Here is a 20,070-nt window from a genome sequence, read left to right as displayed (position 1 = left end):
AACGGGTACTTCATTTGTCTCGTCTGAAGAATCCATCAAGGTGAAACCATCCTACATATATTGCGAATAAAATATATCTAAATATACTGATCCAGTGGCACGATTGAGATGGAAGGAAATATATTCCAATGAGCATATGGTGGAGGACGCACAAAAATTAAGGTATGGCAGATTTTATATAGAACTATGTGTACAAATCCATATACGTGTGTGTATACACACACATTTTAGTTGACAACAATCAATTTAATATAAAGCAATAACTTAAGTATTTTACAACAAACAAATGTAAAATAAGGACAAAGCTTCTCAAATAAACATATTCAATCACACGATTTAGTTCAATTGAATGCGTGGAACCCATCAAATAAATGTTTTTAATGTTTTCTCGGTACTGATATTCACACAACTTTATTGAACCGGACGAGTAGAGCCTCTCAAAATATTTTTTCACTCGCATAATTTAGTTTAATGATGTCTAAAAAAGAGATGCTACTTACTCCTGTTACTCACGCAGTAGTAGATGAGGGGTCAGAAAACTGCCGAATCGAGGAAAGATAAGCAAGTTGCCAATGACCAGCACGCAACGCAGAGTCAAGCAGCGGGTGAAGACGCGAGTGGCGAATCCAGTCCGCCACAGAAGATCCGGCCTCCGAACGATCTGCCGCAAAAGATTCAGCCTCCGAAGGAACGTCCAGTGCGATCGCGTACAGCCAGAGCACAGACCATGTGGAGAAGCGCTGCTACGTGGAGAAGCACTGTTAGAGATCGGCTACTACAAGCTTAGACCACGCAATAAGTTTTCAGTTTACAGGAAAACTTCTGAAACGTGACATGTTTTTAGTTTTCAGTTTCCTGGACAAGTAATCTGCAGGTTTCAGTTTATATCTAAAATCTGCAGTTAAATATGGTCCCAACTTGACAGCTTGCAGTTTACATGTGATCTGAAGGTTGTTGTTTACATCTAAGACCTTGTCAACTGTTTGTTGTTGGATGAGATATATGATCCTAGAAGCATTCTAGGTTCACACGACAGAAGGAAAATTTCATTTGGAGAAGGGAGTGAACGACCTCTACTTTGAGGGAGGTTTAGTCGAGGCAACTAGTCTGGAGATCTCAATAGGTAAAGGGTGACTGGGTGGGAGAGAGCTCTGCTGCACCAGTGGAGAGGGAGTGGCGAGGAAGACGGAGGGAGCGAGGGAGAGAAGAGGGAAGCAGCGAGGTGGGCAATGGAAAATAGTGTTTTTACATGTCAATGTATTTTATCATATTGATTCCGTAGCAACGCACGGGCATACCCCACAACTCTATTGTTGTGATGCATCTCGAGACCAACTAACCAAATATTTGACGCACACTTAACATGTAATGGATGAATGAATATATAATCCAAAGAGCATCAGAAGGTCAGATAAACATAAAAATATCCATCTGTCACCTATTTACTACAACTTAATCCTACAGATAAACTTAAGCCTATAGTTCTAAATACCATACTAACCTACCATTTGTATGTGTCAGAACAAAATCAATCAAGAAATTTATCTAAAATCCATGGTAGGTATTTTCAGGAAGTAAAATGTGTTAGAGGTGTTTCTTGAAAGTCAATTCTATCAATCTAAAACTGAAAATAGCATTGTATGTTATATAAATCCACAGCTTGGGCAAAAGGTTAAATAGCAAGGCGTCCAATTGATGAAATCACTCACACAATAGAAGGAAAGGAAGTAATTTAATTTACCTATTCTTTTCCTAGTTGACTTGCTAAAACAACACCAATAACTTTTGATGGAACCTGAAAGTAAGATCAATCCTTGTTAGTCTAGCACCTTCATGAATAGTAAAATATACTAAAAACATGGAATAACTTAGCATATTCAAAATCACTTTTTTTAGAATGGCTTGGTCAACATTGATTGTACTATAACTTTTTGAAGTTTATCCACTACCTATGCAAATGCACAATCTGCAAAGTTATTCCATGAGAACATCACACAAAATATGGAATTTTTCCATACAACAAGTATTAAGATAAGACAGAATATACTTAGTGAAGCCAAAACTATTAGGCTCCAACATATCCAAAATGGTTAGATAAAGTTGATAGGCATTGATCCAAAGTTTTATGTACTTGGCATAGTGAAAGGGAAATGTGCCCTTGGGCCATTTCTAAGTATTTTGGTGATTTAGTGCCCAACACGAGTGCCTAAGTATAAAATGGTGGACAAAGTACAAATCAAGGATAAAGGTATGTTTCTCAGACTTAGTACATTGTTTTAGAGACTAATGTATTGTGTCTAAGTGCTGGAAACAGGAAAAATCGAATTGGAAATGAGACGCCTTTGTTCAGCCAAAGTCTGCTGAGTCTGGGAGCACCGGACTGTCCGGTGGTGCACCGGACAGTGTCCGGTGCGCCAGGCTGGCTCGAGTGAACTGGTCGCTCTCGGGAATCCACCGGCGACGTACGACTATAATTCACCGGACTGTCCGGTGTGCACCGGACTGTCCGGTGAGCCAACGGTCGGCCGGGCCAACGGTCGGCCACGCGATCTGCGCGGGACACGTGGCCGAGCCAACGGCTAGAAGGGGGCACCGGACATGTCCGGTGCGCCAACGGCTCTCAGGCTGCCAACGGTCGACTGCGCCACGTATGGAAAGAAATCTGGCACCGGACTGTCCGGTGCGCCAGTCGACAGAAGGCAAGATCAGCCTTCCTAGATTGCTCTCAACGGCTCCTAGCTGCCTTGGGGCTATAAAAGGGACCCCTAGGCGCATGGAGGAGCACACCAAGCATTCCTACAACATTCCTAAGCACCAAGACATCGATTCCGCGCCTTTGATTCTTTGCGATAGCAATTAGAGCTCTAGTTGAGTGGTGAACTCTTTGAGTTGTGTTGAGAGCTCTCTTTGCGACTTGTGTGCGTGGTGTTGCTGTGATTTCTTGTCTTGAGTGCGTTGCTAATCCCTCCCTTGCTCTGTGTTTCTTTGTGATCTTAAAGTGTAAGGGCGAGAGGCTCCAAGTTGTGGAGATTCCTCGCAAACGGGATTGAGTAAAAGCAAGCAAAACACCATGGTATTCAAGTGGGTCTTTGGACCGCTTGAGAGGGGTTGATTGCAACCCTCGTCCGTTGGGACGCCACAACGTGGAGTAGGCAAGCGTTGGTCTTGGCCGAACCACGGGATAACCACCGTGCCATCTCTGTGATTGATCCTTGTTGGTTATTGTGTTTTGTTGAGGATTCCTCTCTAGCCACTTGGCAATTATTGTGCTAACGATTAACCAAGTTTTGTGGCTTAAGTTTTCAAGTTTCACAAGATCACCTATTCACCCCCCTCTAGGTGCTCTCAATTGGTATCGGAGCCGTTCTCTTCACAAAGGGACTAACCGCCCGAAGAGATGGATCCTAAGGGGAAGGGTATCGTGATCAACGATAAAGAGAAGGAATCTTTCGTCAACGAGCCAAAGGATGACAAGCCTACCGACTCGGGCTCGGGTCATAGACGAAAAGATGGGAAGAAGAAGAAGACAAGCCGCATTAAGGAGATCGTCTACTACGACGACAGTGATGAGTCCACTTCTTCCCACAAGGAAAACGACAACAACGACTACGACAAACGAAAGACGGTTAACTCGAACTTTTCTTTCGATTATTCGCGTATTCCTCAAAGTGCAAATGCTCATCTTGGCAAGGAGTGGGATTCGGACTGCTCCTCGTCCGACTCCGACAATGAAGGACTTGCTGCCACAGCCTTCAACAAGTCATCCCTCTTCCCCAACGAGCGTCACACATGCCTTATGGCTAGGGAGAAGAAGGTATGTACTCGAGACTCTACTTATGCTTCTTCAAGTGAAGACGAATCTAGTGATGAGGAAATAGATTACTCTAGCTTGTTCAAGGGATTGGATAGAAATAAAATTGACAAAATCAATGAATTGATTGATGCCTTGAATGAAAAGGATAGGCTGTTAGAAAAGCAAGAGGATTTGTTGTATGATGAACATGACAAATTTGTAGAGGCACAAAAATCCTATGCTTTAGAAGTTAAAAGAAATGAAATGCTTTCTTGTGAACTATCTACGTGTCATGAAACCATTTCTACTTTACAAAGTGTTAACAATGATTTAAATGCTAAATTAGAAGTAGCAAATAAATCTAATTCTTGTGTAGAACATGTTATGATTTGCACTAGGTGTAAGGATTTTGACATTGATGCCTGTAATGGACACCTAGTTTCAATTTCGAGATTAAATGATGAAGTAGCTAGTCTTAATGCCCAACTTAAGACTAGCAAAAGTGATTTCGATAAGCTAAAATTTGCAAGGGATGCCTACACGATTGGTAGACACCCCTCAATTAAGGATGGACTTGGCTTCAAGAGGGAAGCCAAGGACTTAACAAGCCATAAGGCTCCCATCTCCGCCAAGGAGAAAGGGAAGGCCCCTATGGCAAGTAGTAATAAAAAGAACCATGCTTTTATGTACAATGATAGAAGACAGTCTCATAGGAGTTGTAATTCTTTTGATTCACATACCTATGATTCCTATGCTATGTATGCTTCAAGTTCTTCCTATATGCATTGTAGAGATATGCCTAGGAAAAATATTCATCATGTGCCTAGAAAGAATTTTGTTCATGCTCCTAGGAAAGTTATGAATGGACCCTCTACAATTTATCATGCCTTAAATGCTTCCTTTGCTATTTGTAGAAAGGATAGGAAGATAATTGCTAGAAAATTAGGGGCACAATGCAAGGGTGATAAAACTTGCATTTGGGTCCCTAAGGAAATTGTGACTAACCTTGTAGGACCCAACAAGAGTTGGGTACCTAAGACCCAAGCCTAAATTTGCCTTGCAGGTTTATGCATCCGGGGGTTCAAGCTGGATTATCGACAGCGGATGCACAAACCATATGACGGGGGAGAAGGAGATGTTCACCTCCTACGTCAAGAATAAGGATTCCCAAGATTCAATCATATTCGGTGATGGGAACCAAGGCAAGGTGAAAGGTTTAGGCAAGATTGCAATATCCAATGAGCACTCTATCTCTAATGTGTTTTTAGTTGAGTCTCTTGGATATAATTTACTATCTGTTAGTCAATTATGCAATATGGGATATAATTGTCTATTCACTAATGTAGATGTGTCTGTCTTTAGAAGATGTGATGGTTCACTAGCTTTTAAGGGTGTACTAGACGGCAAACTTTATTTAGTTGATTTTGCAAAAGAGGAGGCCGGTCTAGATGCATGCTTAATCGCTAAGACTAGCATGGGCTGGCTGTGGCATCGCCGCTTAGCACATGTGGGGATGAAGAACCTTCACAAGCTTCTAAAGGGAGAACACGTGATAGGTTTGACTAACGTGCAATTCGAAAAAGATAGACCTTGTGCAGCTTGTCAAGCAGGTAAACAAGTGGGAGGAGCACATCACAGCAAGAATGTGATGACCACCTCAAGACCTCTGGAGCTGCTGCATATGGACCTCTTCGGACCCGTCGCTTATCTGAGCATAGGGGGAAGTAAGTATGGTTTAGTCATTGTGGATGATTTTTCCCGCTTCACTTGGGTATTCTTTTTACAGGATAAGTCTGAGACCCAAGGAACCCTCAAGCGCTTCCTAAGGAGAGCTCAAAATGAGTTTGAGCTCAAGGTGAAGAAGATAAGGAGCGACAATGGGTCCGAGTTCAAGAACCTTCAAGTGGAGGAGTTCCTTGAGGAGGAGGGGATCAAGCACGAGTTCTCCGCTCCCTACACACCTCAGCAAAATGGTGTGGTAGAGAGGAAAAACAGGACGCTCATAGATATGGCGAGGACTATGCTTGGAGAATTCAAGACCCCCGAGCGTTTTTGGTCGGAAGCTATGAACACGGCTTGCCACACCATCAACAGGGTCTACCTTCACCGCCTCCTCAAGAAGACGTCATATGAGCTTCTAACCGGTAACAAACCCAATGTATCTTACTTTCGTGTATTTGGGAGCAAATGCTACATTCTAGTGAAGGGTAGAAATTCTAAGTTTGCTCCCAAAGCTGTAGAAGGGTTTTTTGTTAGGTTATGATTCAAATACAAAGGCGTATAGGGTCTTCAACAAATCATCGGGTTTAGTTGAAGTCTCTAGCGACGTTGTATTTGATGAGACTAATGGCTCTCCAAGAGAGCAAGTTGTTGATCTTGATGATGTAGATGACGAAGACGTTCCAACGGCCGCGATACGCACCATGGCGATTGGAGATGTACGGCCTCAGGAACAATTGGAGCAAGATCAACTGTCTTCCTCAACTATGGTGCTTCCCCCAACCCAAGATGACGAACAGGTACCTCAAGTGGAGGCGCATGATCAAGGGGGAGCACAAGATGTTCAAGTTGAAGTGGAAGAAGCACCTCAGGCACCTCCAACTCAAGTTTGAGCGACGATTCAAAGGGATCATCCCGTCGACCAAATATTGGGTGATATTAGCAAGGGAGTAACTACTCGTTCAAGATTAGTTAATTTTTGTGAGCATTACTCCTTTGTCTCTTCTATTGAGCCTTTCAGGGTAGAAGAGGCCTTGCTAGATCCGGACTGGGTGTTGGCCATGCAGGAGGAACTCAACAACTTCAAGCGCAATGAAGTTTGGACACTGGTGCCTCGTCCCAAGCAAAATGTTGTGGGGACCAAGTGGGTGTTCCGCAACAAACAAGACGAGCACGGAGTGGTGACAAGGAACAAGGCTCGACTTGTGGCAAAAGGTTATGCCCAAGTCGCAGGTTTGGACTTTGAGGAGACCTTTGCTCCTGTGGCTAGGCTAGAGTCCATTCGTATTTTGCTAGCATATGTCGCTCACCATTCTTTCAGGTTGTTCCAAATGGATGTGAAGAGCGCTTTCCTCAACGGGCCAATCAAGGAGGAGGTGTACGTAGAGCAACCCCCTGGCTTTGAGGATGAACGGTACCCCGACCACGTGTGTAAGCTCTCTAAGGCGCTCTATGGACTTAAGCAAGCCCCAAGAGCATGGTATGAATGCCTTAGAGATTTCTTAATTGCTAATACTTTCAAGGTTGGGAAAGTCGATCCAACTCTTTTCACTAAGACTTGCGATGGTGATCTTTTTGTGTGCCAAATTTATGTCGATGACATAATATTTGGTTCTACTAACCAAAAGTCTTGTGAAGAGTTTAGCAGGGTGATGACGCAGAAATTCGAGATGTCGATGATGGGCGAGTTGAACTACTTCCTTGGGTTCCAAGTGAAGCAACTCAAGGACGACACCTTCATCTCCCAAACGAAGTATACGCAAGGTTTGCTAAAGCGGTTTGGAACGAAGGACGCCAAGCCCGCTAAGACGCCGATGGGAACTGACGGACACACCGACCTCAACAAAGGAGGTAAGTCCGTTGATCAAAAAGCATACCGGTCCATGATAGGTTCTTTGCTTTATTTATGTGCTAGTAGACCGGATATTATGCTTAGCGTATGCATGTGTGCTAGATTTCAATCCGATCCTAAGGAGTGTCACTTAGTGGCTGTGAAGCGGATTCTTAGATATTTAGTCGCTACGCCTTGCTTCGGGATCTGGTATCCAAAGGGGTCTAACTTTGACTTGATTGGGTACTCAGATTCCGACTATGCTGGATGTAAGGTCGATAGGAAGAGTACATCGGGGACGTGCCAATTCTTAGGAAGGTCCCTGGTGTCATGGAACTCTAAGAAACAAACTTCCGTTGCCCTATCCACCGCTGAGGCCGAGTATGTTGCCGCAGGATAGTGTTGCGCGCAACTACTTTGGATGAGGCAAACCCTCAGGGACTTTGGCTACAATCTGAGCAAAGTCCCACTCCTATGTGATAATGAGAGTGCTATCCGCATGGCGGAAAATCCTGTTGAGCACAGCCGCACAAAACACATAGACATCCAGCATCACTTTTTGAGAGACCACCAGCAAAAGGGAGATATCGAAGTGTTTCATGTTAGCACCGAGAACCAGCTAGCCGATATCTTTACCAAGCCTCTAGATGAGAAGACCTTTTGCAGGTTGCGTAGTGAGCTAAATATCTTAGATTCGCGGAACTTGGATTGATTTATAGCATACATGTGTTTATGCCTTTGATCATGTTCCTTATGCATTTTGTTGCTTAGTTATGGTGCTCAAGTTGTACAAACACTCCCTGGACCTCACAAGTCCGTTGCAAAGTGATGCACATATCTAGGGGGAGATGTGTTACAACTTGACCCTTTGAGACTAACCCTGTGCTTGAGTTTGATGATTTAGTCTCAAAGAAGGGTTGAAAGGGAAAAGGTGGACTTGGACCATGAAAGACTTCCACTGCACTCCGATGAGAGGGTAACTTATTCCAAGTTCATCTCATGTACTCTTATTGCCTTTGTATTCTTATTGAAGATTTTGGTGAGGCAATGGGGTTCTAAGGCCAAGATTGATCCTGTTTTGGTGCTTGATGCCAAAGGGGGAGAAAATAAAGGCCAAAGCAATAAATGGATCAGCTACCACTTGAGAGATTTTGAAAATAGTAGAATAGAGCTTTTGGTTTGTCAAAACTCTTTTATTGTCTCTCTTGTCAAAAGTTGGCTTCTTGTGGGGAGAAGTTTTGATTATGGGAAAAAGGGGAGTTTTTTAAATCTTGAATCAATTTCTCTTGGAATGACTCTCTTTATGTCTTAACATGTGTGTTTGACTTAGAGATAGAAATTTGAATTTGATTTCCAAAAACAAACCAAGTGGTGGCAAAGGATGATCCATATATGTCAAAATTGAATCAAAACAATTTTGAGTTCTTAGTTGAATTGATTTTGTACTTGTTCTACTTGCTTTATGTTGTGTTGGCATAAATCACCAAAAAGGGGGAGATTGAAAGGGAAATGTGCCCTTGGGCCATTTCTAAGTATTTTGGTGATTTAGTGCCCAACACGAGTGCCTAAGTGTAAAATGGTGGACAAAGTATAAATCAAGGATAAAGGTATGTTTCTCAGACTTAGTACATTGTTTTAGAGACTAATGTATTGTGTCTAAGTGCTGGAAATAGGAAAAATTGAATTGGAAATGAGACGGCTTTGTTCAGCCAAAGTCTGCTGAGTCTGGGAGCACCGGACTGTCCGGTGCGCCAGGCTGGCTCGAGTGAACTGGCCGCTCTCGGGAATCCACCGGCGACGTACGGCTATAATTCACCGGACTGTCCGGTGAGCCAACGGTCGGCCGGGCCAATGGTCGGCCGCGCGATCTGCGAGGGACACGTGGCCGAGCCAACGACTAGAAGGGGGCACCAGACATGTCCGGTGCGCCAACGGCTCTCAGGCTGCCAACGGTCGACTGCGCCACGTATGGAAAGAAATCTGGCACCGGACATGTCCGGTGTGCACCGGACTGTCCGGTGCGCCAGTCGACAGAAGGCAAGATCAGCCTTCCTAGATTGCTCTCAACGGCTCCTAGCTGCCTTGGGGCTATAAAAGGGACCCCTAGGCGCATGGAGGAGCACACCAAGCATTCCTACAACATTCCTAAGCACCAAGACATCGATTCCGCGCCTTTGATTCTTTGCGATAGCAATTAGAGCTCTAGTTGAGTGGTGAACTCTTTGAGTTGTGTTGAGAGCTCTCTTTGCGACTTGTGTGCGTGGTGTTGCTGTGATTTCTTGTCTTGCGTGCGTTGCTAATCCCTCCCTTGCTCTGTGTTTCTTTGTGATCTTAAAGTGTAAGGGCGAGAGGCTCCAAGTTGTGGAGATTCCTCGCAAACTAGATTGAGTAAAAGCAAGCAAAACACGGTGGTATTCAAGTGGGTCTTTGGACCGCTTGAGAGGGGTTGATTGCAACCCTCGTCCGTTGGGACGCCACAACGTGGAGTAGGCAAGCGTTGGTCTTGGCCGAACCACGGGATAACCACCGTGCCATCTCTGTGATTGATCCTTGTTGGTTATTGTGTTTTGTTGAGGATTCCTCTCTAGCCACTTGGCAATTATTGTGCTAACGATTAACCAAGTTTTGTGGCTTAAGTTTTCAAGTTTCACAGGATCACCTATTCACCCCCCCTCTAGGTGCTCTCACATAGTCATTCCTAGCTTTTAATACAGGATCAAACCTATCAAGTTGACTTGAAGTATCATGATCAAGTTTTATTATGTTATCTAGGTTAATCATTTGTGGAGGTGTCTCTTTCAAGCAATATGATAACATAACATCTATAACATCACAGTCAGATGTAATTGGCTCTTGGAACCAATGAACCATAGACTTTCTTAAAACTTTTACCACGTTTTGACTCATGTGAATCGAATTGAAAAAACAAGACAGGACACAAAAGCTGAATTGGAACATAGGTTTTAGAATCCAGAGGTTTGTCAACTGCATTCACTTTATAAATAAACTCACTTACAAGGTGAGTTCAGTTTACCATGACCATTTAATTAATGGGGCTTGACAGTCAATAATTTTCATGAATGTATACAATTTCCTAAGTAACAATGCATGTTTTAATTTCTATATATACACAGTCACGAAGTAACACATCCGAAGATAGCATATATGTTTTAGGGCACTTAATGAAGAATAACTTATATGTCTCAGGGCACTTGAGTGAAGAACTAACACTTTCACATTGTCTACAAATGTTTAATTTTTTATCTAACAAAAAAGAACAAACTACATAAATTCAAACACAACCCTTGCCATCTTCTTGTTATCACAAATTTCAACAGGCAAAAAAATCGTGTCTCAACATACACTATGCGATAGAAGTCATATTGTGAGGCCTATAATGACCAAGCTATCAAATCCAAGAATAAAATGCCATTGAAGATATACCTTTCTTTTTTTGTCATCTAGAGGCTCGACTTCAATCGCGAGTATAGAGTCCACATCAGGTGGGCAGTCGTGCACCTGCAGCACACAAAAATGTGAGTTCCAAAGCTTCGATAGGTCTATAGAACAAAAAAAGCCAGACTGATTTTTATTCAGAACGTCCACAGGTGAAGTCCACTAATTCGTCAGCTTCAAGAACATGAATTCCAGTCAGAGCGGATGCCTGGACTGTAGCAGTGGAGGCGAATTAGGATTTTACCGTGCGTGTGGGTGGCCGAGGCGGTGAGGAACCACTGCGGCTCTGGCATCGGCGAGCGCTCTGCCACGGATTTTGGAGAAGGCTATGAAGCCGTCGCGCCGATGAAGGAAGGTGTGGGTGGTCGAGGCGGCGAGGAACCATGCAGCTCTGGCTTTGGCGAGCGCTCCGCCACAAATTTTGGAGATGGCGGGAGGCAAAGGAGTCGGTCTGCGCGACGTCGATGAACTGCAGGATGGTCAGTATTTATCTTCATTATTGCGCCCTCAACTGGGAGAAGTGGAGGTCGTGGAGCGTGCTATGTGCCAGAGGAATAGCAGGGCAGTTGCTCTGAGAAGACCAAGCTTGAGGAGGAACACGAGGGGGGGGGGGTTCGCTGGTTCGTTTGGCGGTGGCAGCAGGGAGTGGCTCGCTGGGCTGGGAAGGAAGTATGGGCCACAAAAAGGAGATATGGGCCACCCAAGACGTGTTTGGCTTTGTCTTCACACCATATAGCACCACATGGCTAACAAAACGTGCACACGCCTGCTTATAAGCTTCTGTGCGGGGAAAATTGTGTGTAGTATTGGTTGTCTATAGTTGTCACCTCACACATATGGCTTTTTTGGCCCCCACCTGTCAAAGACGACGCAAAGAGACATGGACCCCACATGTCAGACATTGTATGACGAGGGTACCACCTGTCAAAGACGACACACAAAGATTACAACCAAGGTGCGAGTAGAACAACGACCGGTGGCAGAACACGACTGGCAGGCTACCACAGTTCGGCGTACGACCGGGCGTATACGACCGATGCGGTTCGGCGTACGGTCGGGCGTATACGGCTGGTGAGCCCACATTTGTTAGAAGAAGACGTGTACCACGGTTCGGTGGTAGAACACAGTTGATGGCAGAACATGTTAGAGGCAGACTACTATTGCAGTCTTAATAAGTAGTATAGAATAGAGTATCCATACCAACAAGATGCATCTTCTTTTTCGGAAGCTTATCTCGAAAGAACCTCCAAGGCAAGCGTGCTTGGCTTGGAGCAATTTGGGATGGGTGACCGACCAGGAAGTTTTCTCTAGTGCGCATGAGTGAGGACAAAGTGCACACAAAAGACTCGTGTTGGTCTGTGGGGACAATATATGATCCTAGCGAGCTGCCAGGAATAAGTACCGTAGGTCCGGGGACAGGGTGTTACACCTCTGACGCTGACCCGCACATTGACGTGACCGCCAGAGACTCCTCGACCTCACCCGACCCTTCGCCGGAGCTCTACCACCGCCGGTAAGCCGCTCCACCGTCTTTTTCGCCGCTGTTACTATTTAACCTAGCCAAAGGACCGCGAGTTAGATGCCAGTAAAACCCAGGGGTTAAGTGTTAAGCCATAGACTCAGATGAATAGTGTACCAGGGACTGAACTGTAAGAGAAAAGGGAAGGAAAAGCCAAGTACCTGAGATAAAGATGTTTTTCTTTTTCTTTTTAGAATATCTACTTCATTTATTCAATGACAAACTTTAAAATGCATAACTTGAGTAAAATTTATCCATATTTGGTCAAACCAATTTTTCTAGGCTCTGGACAAAGTAAACTTTAGAGCAAAAATAGGAAACCACCCTAGTTCAGTATTGTTTCTGGAAGTTTTTATTTTTTTATTTAGACTATAAGATAGAATATGGAAATAGAAGTAAAAATAGTAGAACTATTGTGCTATGTATAGAAAATTTTTAGTAGATGCCTACTCAACAGTGAACCCATACAAAAATACTATACACCTGAGAGCACCTAGGGGGGGGGTGAATAGGTGATCTTGATAAAAAATAGCTCAACAAAACAAACTTGGTCTAAAATAACTTAGTGAAACCAAAAACCAAGTTCGAATGAAGAGTGAGAGAGGAGAGAACTTCTTCACTTGATTGCTCTCACAAGATGAGTATTAAACTTAGAGCAATATGAAAGTGAGGTGAAGTACTAGAATAAATAGAATCGCAATAAAGTAGAGAGACAAGTGACACGGTGATTTTTATCCCATGGTTCGGTCAAGCGTAATATGCTTGCCTAATCCATGTTGTGGTGTCCCAATGGATGAGGGTTGCACTCAACCCCTCTCAAGTGATCAAAAGGTCAAACTTTAGTACCACAATTTTCTTCCTTATATCAAATCCCTGAAGTGAGGAATCTCCACAATTTGGAGTCTCTCACGCCTTGCACAATTGATCTCTAATAAACACAAGAGTAAGGGGGAAGTCGAGACACACACAAGAGACAAACTTGCAGCAACACACGCACACGAGTCGAGAGAGAGGAGCACAAAACAACACAGTGGAATTACAACTCAAAAGAAGTGCTCAAATCTTTATCTAGCAAAGCAAAGGCATGGATGCGATGTCTCGACGTTGTATAATGTTCAATGGGAGCTTGGTATTGTGCTCCATGCGCCTAGGGGTCCCTTTTATAGCCCCAAAGGACCAAGGTGTCGTTGGAGCTTCATTTGGTAGGCCCTGGTTGTCTTCTATCCGCAGGTGCACTGGACTGTCCGGTGCACACCAGACAGTGAACAAAGCAACGACAGAGAATCCCCTATTGGCTAGTTTCTGCTTTTGGGGGGCGCCGAGCCGTCCGGTGAGTGGCACCAGGCCGTCCGGTGCACCACTTGACCGTTGGCCCGAGGCTGATGTGGCCACTAGCCGTTGGCTAGTTGGCACACCGGACCGTCTGGGTGAATTATAGCCGACACAGGCTAAAATTCTCGAGAGCAACCAGTACGGCGGACCGTGCATCGGACTATCCGGTGCACATCGGACTATTCGGTGCAACGCTGTCTAGCTCACTTTCTCCTTTTTGAATCTTATTCTCTTTTGCTCCTTTTTGGCTTGACTTGATAAAGTCCCTAGCACTTAGACAAATATGATTAGTACCCAAAACAATTGATTAAGTGTCCAGAGCTTGCCTTTTTCACTTGGTTCCATATAGATTTGTATTTCGCCTTCTCCCAAGCTCAATTTGCTTTTAAGTACATGTGCTTATTTCTCACATTTGGTGGTGATAGTCTAAACGAAATGTGTTGAGCATCTAATCACCAAAACAATATAGAAATGGCCCAAGAACACATTACCCTTTCAATCTCCCCCTTTTTGGTGATTCATGCCAACACATCATAAGCAACTCAAAATGCACTAACATATCCAAATGCGAGCTAAAAAGTGCAAATTGATGTCAAACTTAAAACCAATTAAATTATCATAGGATTTGGAATATTTGGATCATTTTTGCCACCACTTGGTTTGTTTTCACAAAGCAACTTTATTTTCCTATTTCTATGTCAAAAACACTTTGTTTTGGCAAATCAATATATCTTTCAAGATTAGATTTGATAAAAAGCCAGAAACTCTCCCTTTTTTCGATAATCAAATCCCCCCCACAAGAGAGTAGTTTTTGCAATAAGAGGGTTTTGATTAAAAACCAAGTATACTAGCACTTAATTTTTTGAAAAATTCTCCAAGTGGTAGTTGATCCAGTTGCTTTGGCCTTAATTTCTCCCTCTTTGGCATTAAGCACCAAAACTGAAGAACTAGTGGCCTTTTACTAAAGATTGCAAAGTAAAGCCAAAGGCAATGAGAAAACACCATAGTGACGTGGAACAAAGCACATTGATACCAGAATGAAGTGGAAGCCTTTTCTTAGTCCAAGTGCACCTTTTCCCTTTCAATCCATCTTTGAGACTATATCAACATCACTCAAGCAAATTCATTAGTCTCAAAGGGTCAAGTTGTAGCATATCCTCCCCCTAAACATATGCAGCATTTGCACAAGGACTTGTGAGGTCCGGGGATGACATTTTACAACTTGAACATCAAAGCAAGTAAAGACAATAATGCTTAAAGAACATGATCAAAGGCATAATGACACATGTATGTTATGAATCAATCCAAGTTCCGCGAATCTAAGACATTTAGCTCACTACGCAACCTGCAAAACCTTTTCTCATCTAAAGACTTGGTGAAGATATCGGCTAGCTGGTTCTTGGTGCTAATATGGCAAACATCGATATCTCCCCTTTATTGGTGGTCTCTCAAAAAGTGATACCGGATGTCTATGTGCTTAGTGTGGCTGGCTCAACAGGATTATCTGCCAAACGGATTGCACTCTCATTATCACATAGGAGTGAGACTTTGCTCAGATTGTAGTCAAAGTCCCGGAGGGTTTGCCTCATCTAAAGTAGTTGCGCGCAATACTGACCTGCGACAACATACTCGACCTTGGCGGTGGATAGAGCAACATACGTTTGTTTCTTAGAGCTTCAAGACACCAAGGACCTTCCCAGAAATTGACAAATCCCCGATGTGCTCTTCCTATCAACCTTGCACCCGGCATAGTCAGAATTTGAATATATGATTAAGTCAAATGTAGACCCCTTTGGATACCAGATCCCGAAGCAAAGCGTATGAACTAAATATAGAAGAATTCGCTTCATGGCCATAAGGTGACACTCCTTGGGGTCGGATTGAAATCTAGCACACATTCATACGCTAAGCATTATATCCGGTCTACTAGCACAAAGATAAAGTAATGACCCTATCGTAGACCGGTATGCCTTTTGATCAACGGACTTGCCTCCCTTGTCTAGGTCCATATGTCCATCGGTTCCCATTGGCGTTTTAGCAGGCTTTGTGTCCTTCATCTCAAACTTTTTGAGCAAGTCTTGAGTGTACTTTGTTTGAGAAATGAACATCCCTTCCTTGAGTTGTTTTACTTGAAATCCAAGGAAGTAGGCCAGCTCGCCCATCATTGACATCTCAAATTTCTGTATCATTACCCTGCTAAACTCCTCACAAGGCTTTTGATTAGTAGAACCAAATATTATGTCATCGACATATATTTGACATACAAACAAATCACCGTTGCAGGTCTTAGTGAAAAGAGTAGGATCAGCTTTCCCAACCTTGAAAGCATTAGAAATAAGAAAATCTTTAAGGCATTCATACCATGCTCTTGGAGCTTGCTTAAGCATCATATAGCGCCTTAGAGAGCTTGTAGACATCGTCAGATACTTGTCATCCTCGAGGCCAGGGGGTTGCTCCACATACACCTCCTCCTTGATTGGACCGTTGAGGAAGGCACTCTTCACGTCCATTTGAAACAACTTAAAGGAACAGTGAGCATCATAGGCCAATAAAATATGAATCAACTCATGCCTAGCTACAAGAGCAAAAGTCTCCCCAAAATCAAAACCTGCGACTTAGGCATATCCTTTTGCCACAAGTCGAGCCTTGTTTCTTGTCACCACCTTGTATTCATCTTGCTTGTTGCGGAACACCCACTTGGTTCCCATAATGTTTTGCTTCGGATGTGGCACCAGGCTCCACACTCCATTTCTTTTGAAGTTGTTGAGCTCCTCCTGCATTGCCAACACCTAGTCCGAATCCTGCAAGGCTTCTTCTACCCTAAAAGGCTCAATAGAAGAAACAAAGGATTAATGCTCACAAAAATTAGGCAATTGTGAACGAGTAGTTACTCCCTTGCAGATGTCACCAAGGATTTGATCCACCGGGTGATTCCTTTGAATGGTGGCCCGACTTGAGTTGGAGGTGCATGTGGTAATTCTTCCTCCTTGTCCTTTTCTTCCTATGCTCCCCCTTGATCCATGCCTTCATCTTGAGGTACCTGTTCCTCATCTTGATTTGGGGGTTGCACCATTGTTGAGGAAGAAGGTTGATCTTGTTCCTATTGTTCCTGAGGTCGCACATCACCTATCGCCATAGTTCTTATTGCGGCCATTGGAACTTCATCTTCATCTATATCATCAAGATCAACTTGCTCTCTTGGTATGTGTTTGGTTTCAGAACGACATGGGTCGGGTCGGAGCCGACCCATTTTTCTGGGTTGGGTCGAACTCGTTTCTTGTTTGGTTACAGTGACAGGTTGAACCTAGTTTCTTGTTTGATTACATGGTTAAAGTGGATTGGAGCTGCACCATCTCTTGTTTGGTTTCGTGATGAGGGATGAATAAGGGATGAGTTGAATATGACCACCTTCCTGGTCATATTACCACACTCAAGATGATATCTTCAATTCCAAATGAGATGACAACATTCAAAATAAATGACACCGACACTATTTTAGTATTTGAGAAATCCATAAGCACAAGATATATATAAATTGAAGCCATTAATAACAAAGTCATAAAATTTCAGTGATGAGGTCTCACTGTTACATTTCAGCCATAATAAAAGGAACATCCCAACAACACCAAGATGCATTTCAATAATCAAGTTCAACTCAATTGCATTTTAGTGATCAAGTTCAACTCATTGTTGCATTTCAGTCTAGCAAAAGCTACTTCTCACCATCACTGACTATTACAATCTAACAAAAGCTACTTCTCACCATCAACTCAGTTACATTCCAGGGAATTTCTCAGTGATGAACATTGTGATCCAATGTAATTTGTGCTCAAATGGCAGGTTGTAGAAAGCTTTGCCGATGTGAGGATTGGCCACCAAATGAGCATAGTAGAAAGATATATGTGCAGAATTGAAACCAGGCATTTGATTTAGGATGTCAAATAGATCACTTGGCAGCTCATTATTAGGCTTAGCAACCAATTTGATGGCAGCGACAAGATTCTCACCTACACTTCTAAAAGCCGCAACTAGCCCTTCATCTTCCATTTCAGCTAGCTTGGCCTTCTTACTTGGTCTGGTAGCAGAAGATGTTGCTCCTTGAGTGCTTGTCCCCTCAGTTTGAGCATGAGAAGTAACATCATCTTCTTCTTGGCTTTCACCCACATTCTCTATACCTAGAGCTGCACTTGAATCTTTTGCAAAGTTTCCAGTAGCCATGCTATTACCAAATATTGATTCCATCTCTCTATAGTGCATAAGGGGCTTGTTCAAGAAATCTGCATCAGACTTGTGATCCTGATCATGGAGAAGAAATTAGTCAATGTAGAACTAGCAGTAGACAATAAATCAAGAATTGATGAAAGGTGGTCAATTACTTGGACATAGCTGTTGTAGTGCTCATTATCAAGTGTAATCATGCAATTCTCTTCATCAAATAAGGCAACACTCAACTTCTTCAGTTTAATTATCTTTGCATACCTTTTCTGCCATGTTTTTAAATGGTTCTTAACTTGTTCACCATTGATTCTAGTGCTGTTTTTTTCATTAATTGCCCTTGCACAACCATTGTACATATGTTTCTTGAAGCCCTTTGATGTTTTCAAACCAGCAACCACCAAGTCATTGAGGTGACAAAACATTAAAGAAGACATTGCTGATGTCCAGGTGGCATGACCACTAGTTCCCCCATCCCTTCAACTACTTCTTCCATTGTTCTAGCATACAAAAATAAAATTCAGCTATGAGAAAATTCAGCACCAATACATGTAGAAATTCAGCACCAATACATGTTAAAATTGAGCACCAACACAAAGTTCTATATAGTCAGTTTTTGTATTATACCTTACAAGGAGTTGCTTGCCTCCTAGATCTGGTAGTAGACTCGCGGATCTGCCCCTTTATCACCTGTCAAAACAACAAAAGTATTAGGCTCAGATGCAATGTACTCTTTTTTTAAAAAACAAAAAAGTATTAGGCTATAGAAATTACTATAACCTTTTGGGTTTTCTAGTCACACTGAACCAAAAAAAATTTGTAGCTAAATCGATCGTTGCATTTGGCTATAGAAATTACTAGTACACAAAGTAAAGCCAACCACTCTAGTCTACATATACAATAACAATAATAGTGAAAACTATATCTATATAATCTTCTGATGCCAAATGGACAACATATATCATATATAGTTATTTTCTACTTCCATGACTATAGTTTCCAAGGCCTTGCTTATAGTTGATAGTTGATGGAACTTGTTTAGAATGGTCACCTTTCCTTTGGTGGTTGCGGTGATTTTCTCAGCTATCATTAGCACATATGCATCATTTAATTAGGGATAATTAGCACCAGCCAATAAACAAAGCCCTCATGGAGGGGTGATTAGCAGCAACCAATAAAGAAAGCACGGAGATGAGGCAGGGTAAGGAAATGGCTGTACATGTCGTGCGCGTCCGGCCTAGCTCCTCTTCCCTTTCCTTGCTGAATAAAGCAAGTAGCAGATAGAGGAACTAGCAAGTTGCATCCACCCTACGCCAAGAAAAGCCATCGTTCTTCCCACAAGAAGCATCGTCCATTTCCCCCTCCTCATCTCCCCCTTGGGAGACTAGCTTTTGAGCTTTATTCTTCGACAGCTCCCATCAAATCTCCTCCTACCGGCCAAGGCCACACGCGCAGGCCAAGGCCGAATCGTCCTCTCAGATCTCACCAACCGTGAACCGATGGACAAGCTCTCCACCGGACCGTTGTCAGCAAAAGTATTGCGCTGCTTAATCCTAGAAAGTATTAATGATCTCAGATCTCACCGATGGACAAGCTCTGCAGCAAAAGTATTATGCCTCCCAGATATCGTCGGCCGTTAATCCTAGAAAGGAGGAGAAATCTTGATCCTAAAAAGTATTATGATGCTTCTCACCTAGTGCTGGGCTGGCTCAGGACGGAGCAGGCGCGGTTGAGGGCGCAACGCGCCAAAGGGTAGGCTGGCGGCGGAGTCCGATGATCGAAGAACACCCTGACAGTGGTGCGCCCCTACACCCATGTGCTGGTGTCGTCCTGTCGGGTGAGGATAACGCAAGTGACAGGTGAGGTGGGGAGGAACTGGGTCAAAGTGGTCCGGTTGTTTTTGAGGAATCACTAGAACCCGCATTTTTAAGGAAGATTCTGACCCGGAACCAACCTAACCCGAAAACTTTTTGAACCAAACACGGGTTGGTGCGAGTTGAACCTGTTCCAACCCGCATCAACCCACTAACCAAACATAGCCTTGGAGAGCCATTAGTTTCATCAAATACAACATCACTAGTGACTTCAACTAAACCTGAACATTTTTTGAAGACCCTATATGCCTTTGTATTTGAATCATAACCTAGTAAAAAACCTTCTACAACTTTGGGAGCAAACTTTGAATGTATACCTCTCTTAACCAAG

General features: G+C 43.3%; 1 protein-coding gene across 1 annotated transcript; it reads right to left on the bottom strand.

Moving 5' to 3' along the window:
- Positions 1 to 17,250: 17,250 nt before the first annotated feature.
- Positions 17,251 to 18,355, bottom strand: LOC103638228 (uncharacterized). Its single transcript, XM_020544453.2, has 2 exons — positions 18,027 to 18,355; positions 17,251 to 17,946 (listed from the first exon to the last, which is right to left on the bottom strand). The coding sequence occupies exons 1-2, from the start codon at positions 18,300 to 18,302 to the stop codon at positions 17,425 to 17,427; spliced, it is 798 nt and encodes a 265-aa protein (XP_020400042.1). The 5' UTR covers positions 18,303 to 18,355; the 3' UTR covers positions 17,251 to 17,424.
- Positions 18,356 to 20,070: the final 1,715 nt, after the last annotated feature.

Source organism: Zea mays, chromosome 9 (genome assembly GCF_902167145.1).
Source record: "Zea mays cultivar B73 chromosome 9, Zm-B73-REFERENCE-NAM-5.0, whole genome shotgun sequence".
NCBI lineage: Eukaryota > Viridiplantae > Streptophyta > Magnoliopsida > Poales > Poaceae > Zea > Zea mays.
Note: the sequence above shows the minus strand (reverse complement) of the source record. Positions and strands in the feature narration are given on the sequence as shown.

Excerpts from the sequence above, each read along its gene's own strand:
- LOC103638228 (XM_020544453.2), bottom strand. The coding sequence starts at position 18,302 with ATGTCTTCTTTAATGTTTTGTCACCTCAATGACTTGGTGGTTGCTGGT. Across the intron at positions 17,947-18,026 it reads ACTACAACAGCTATGTCCAA|GATCACAAGTCTGATGCAGA; the intron begins GTAATTGACCAC and ends CTCCATGATCAG.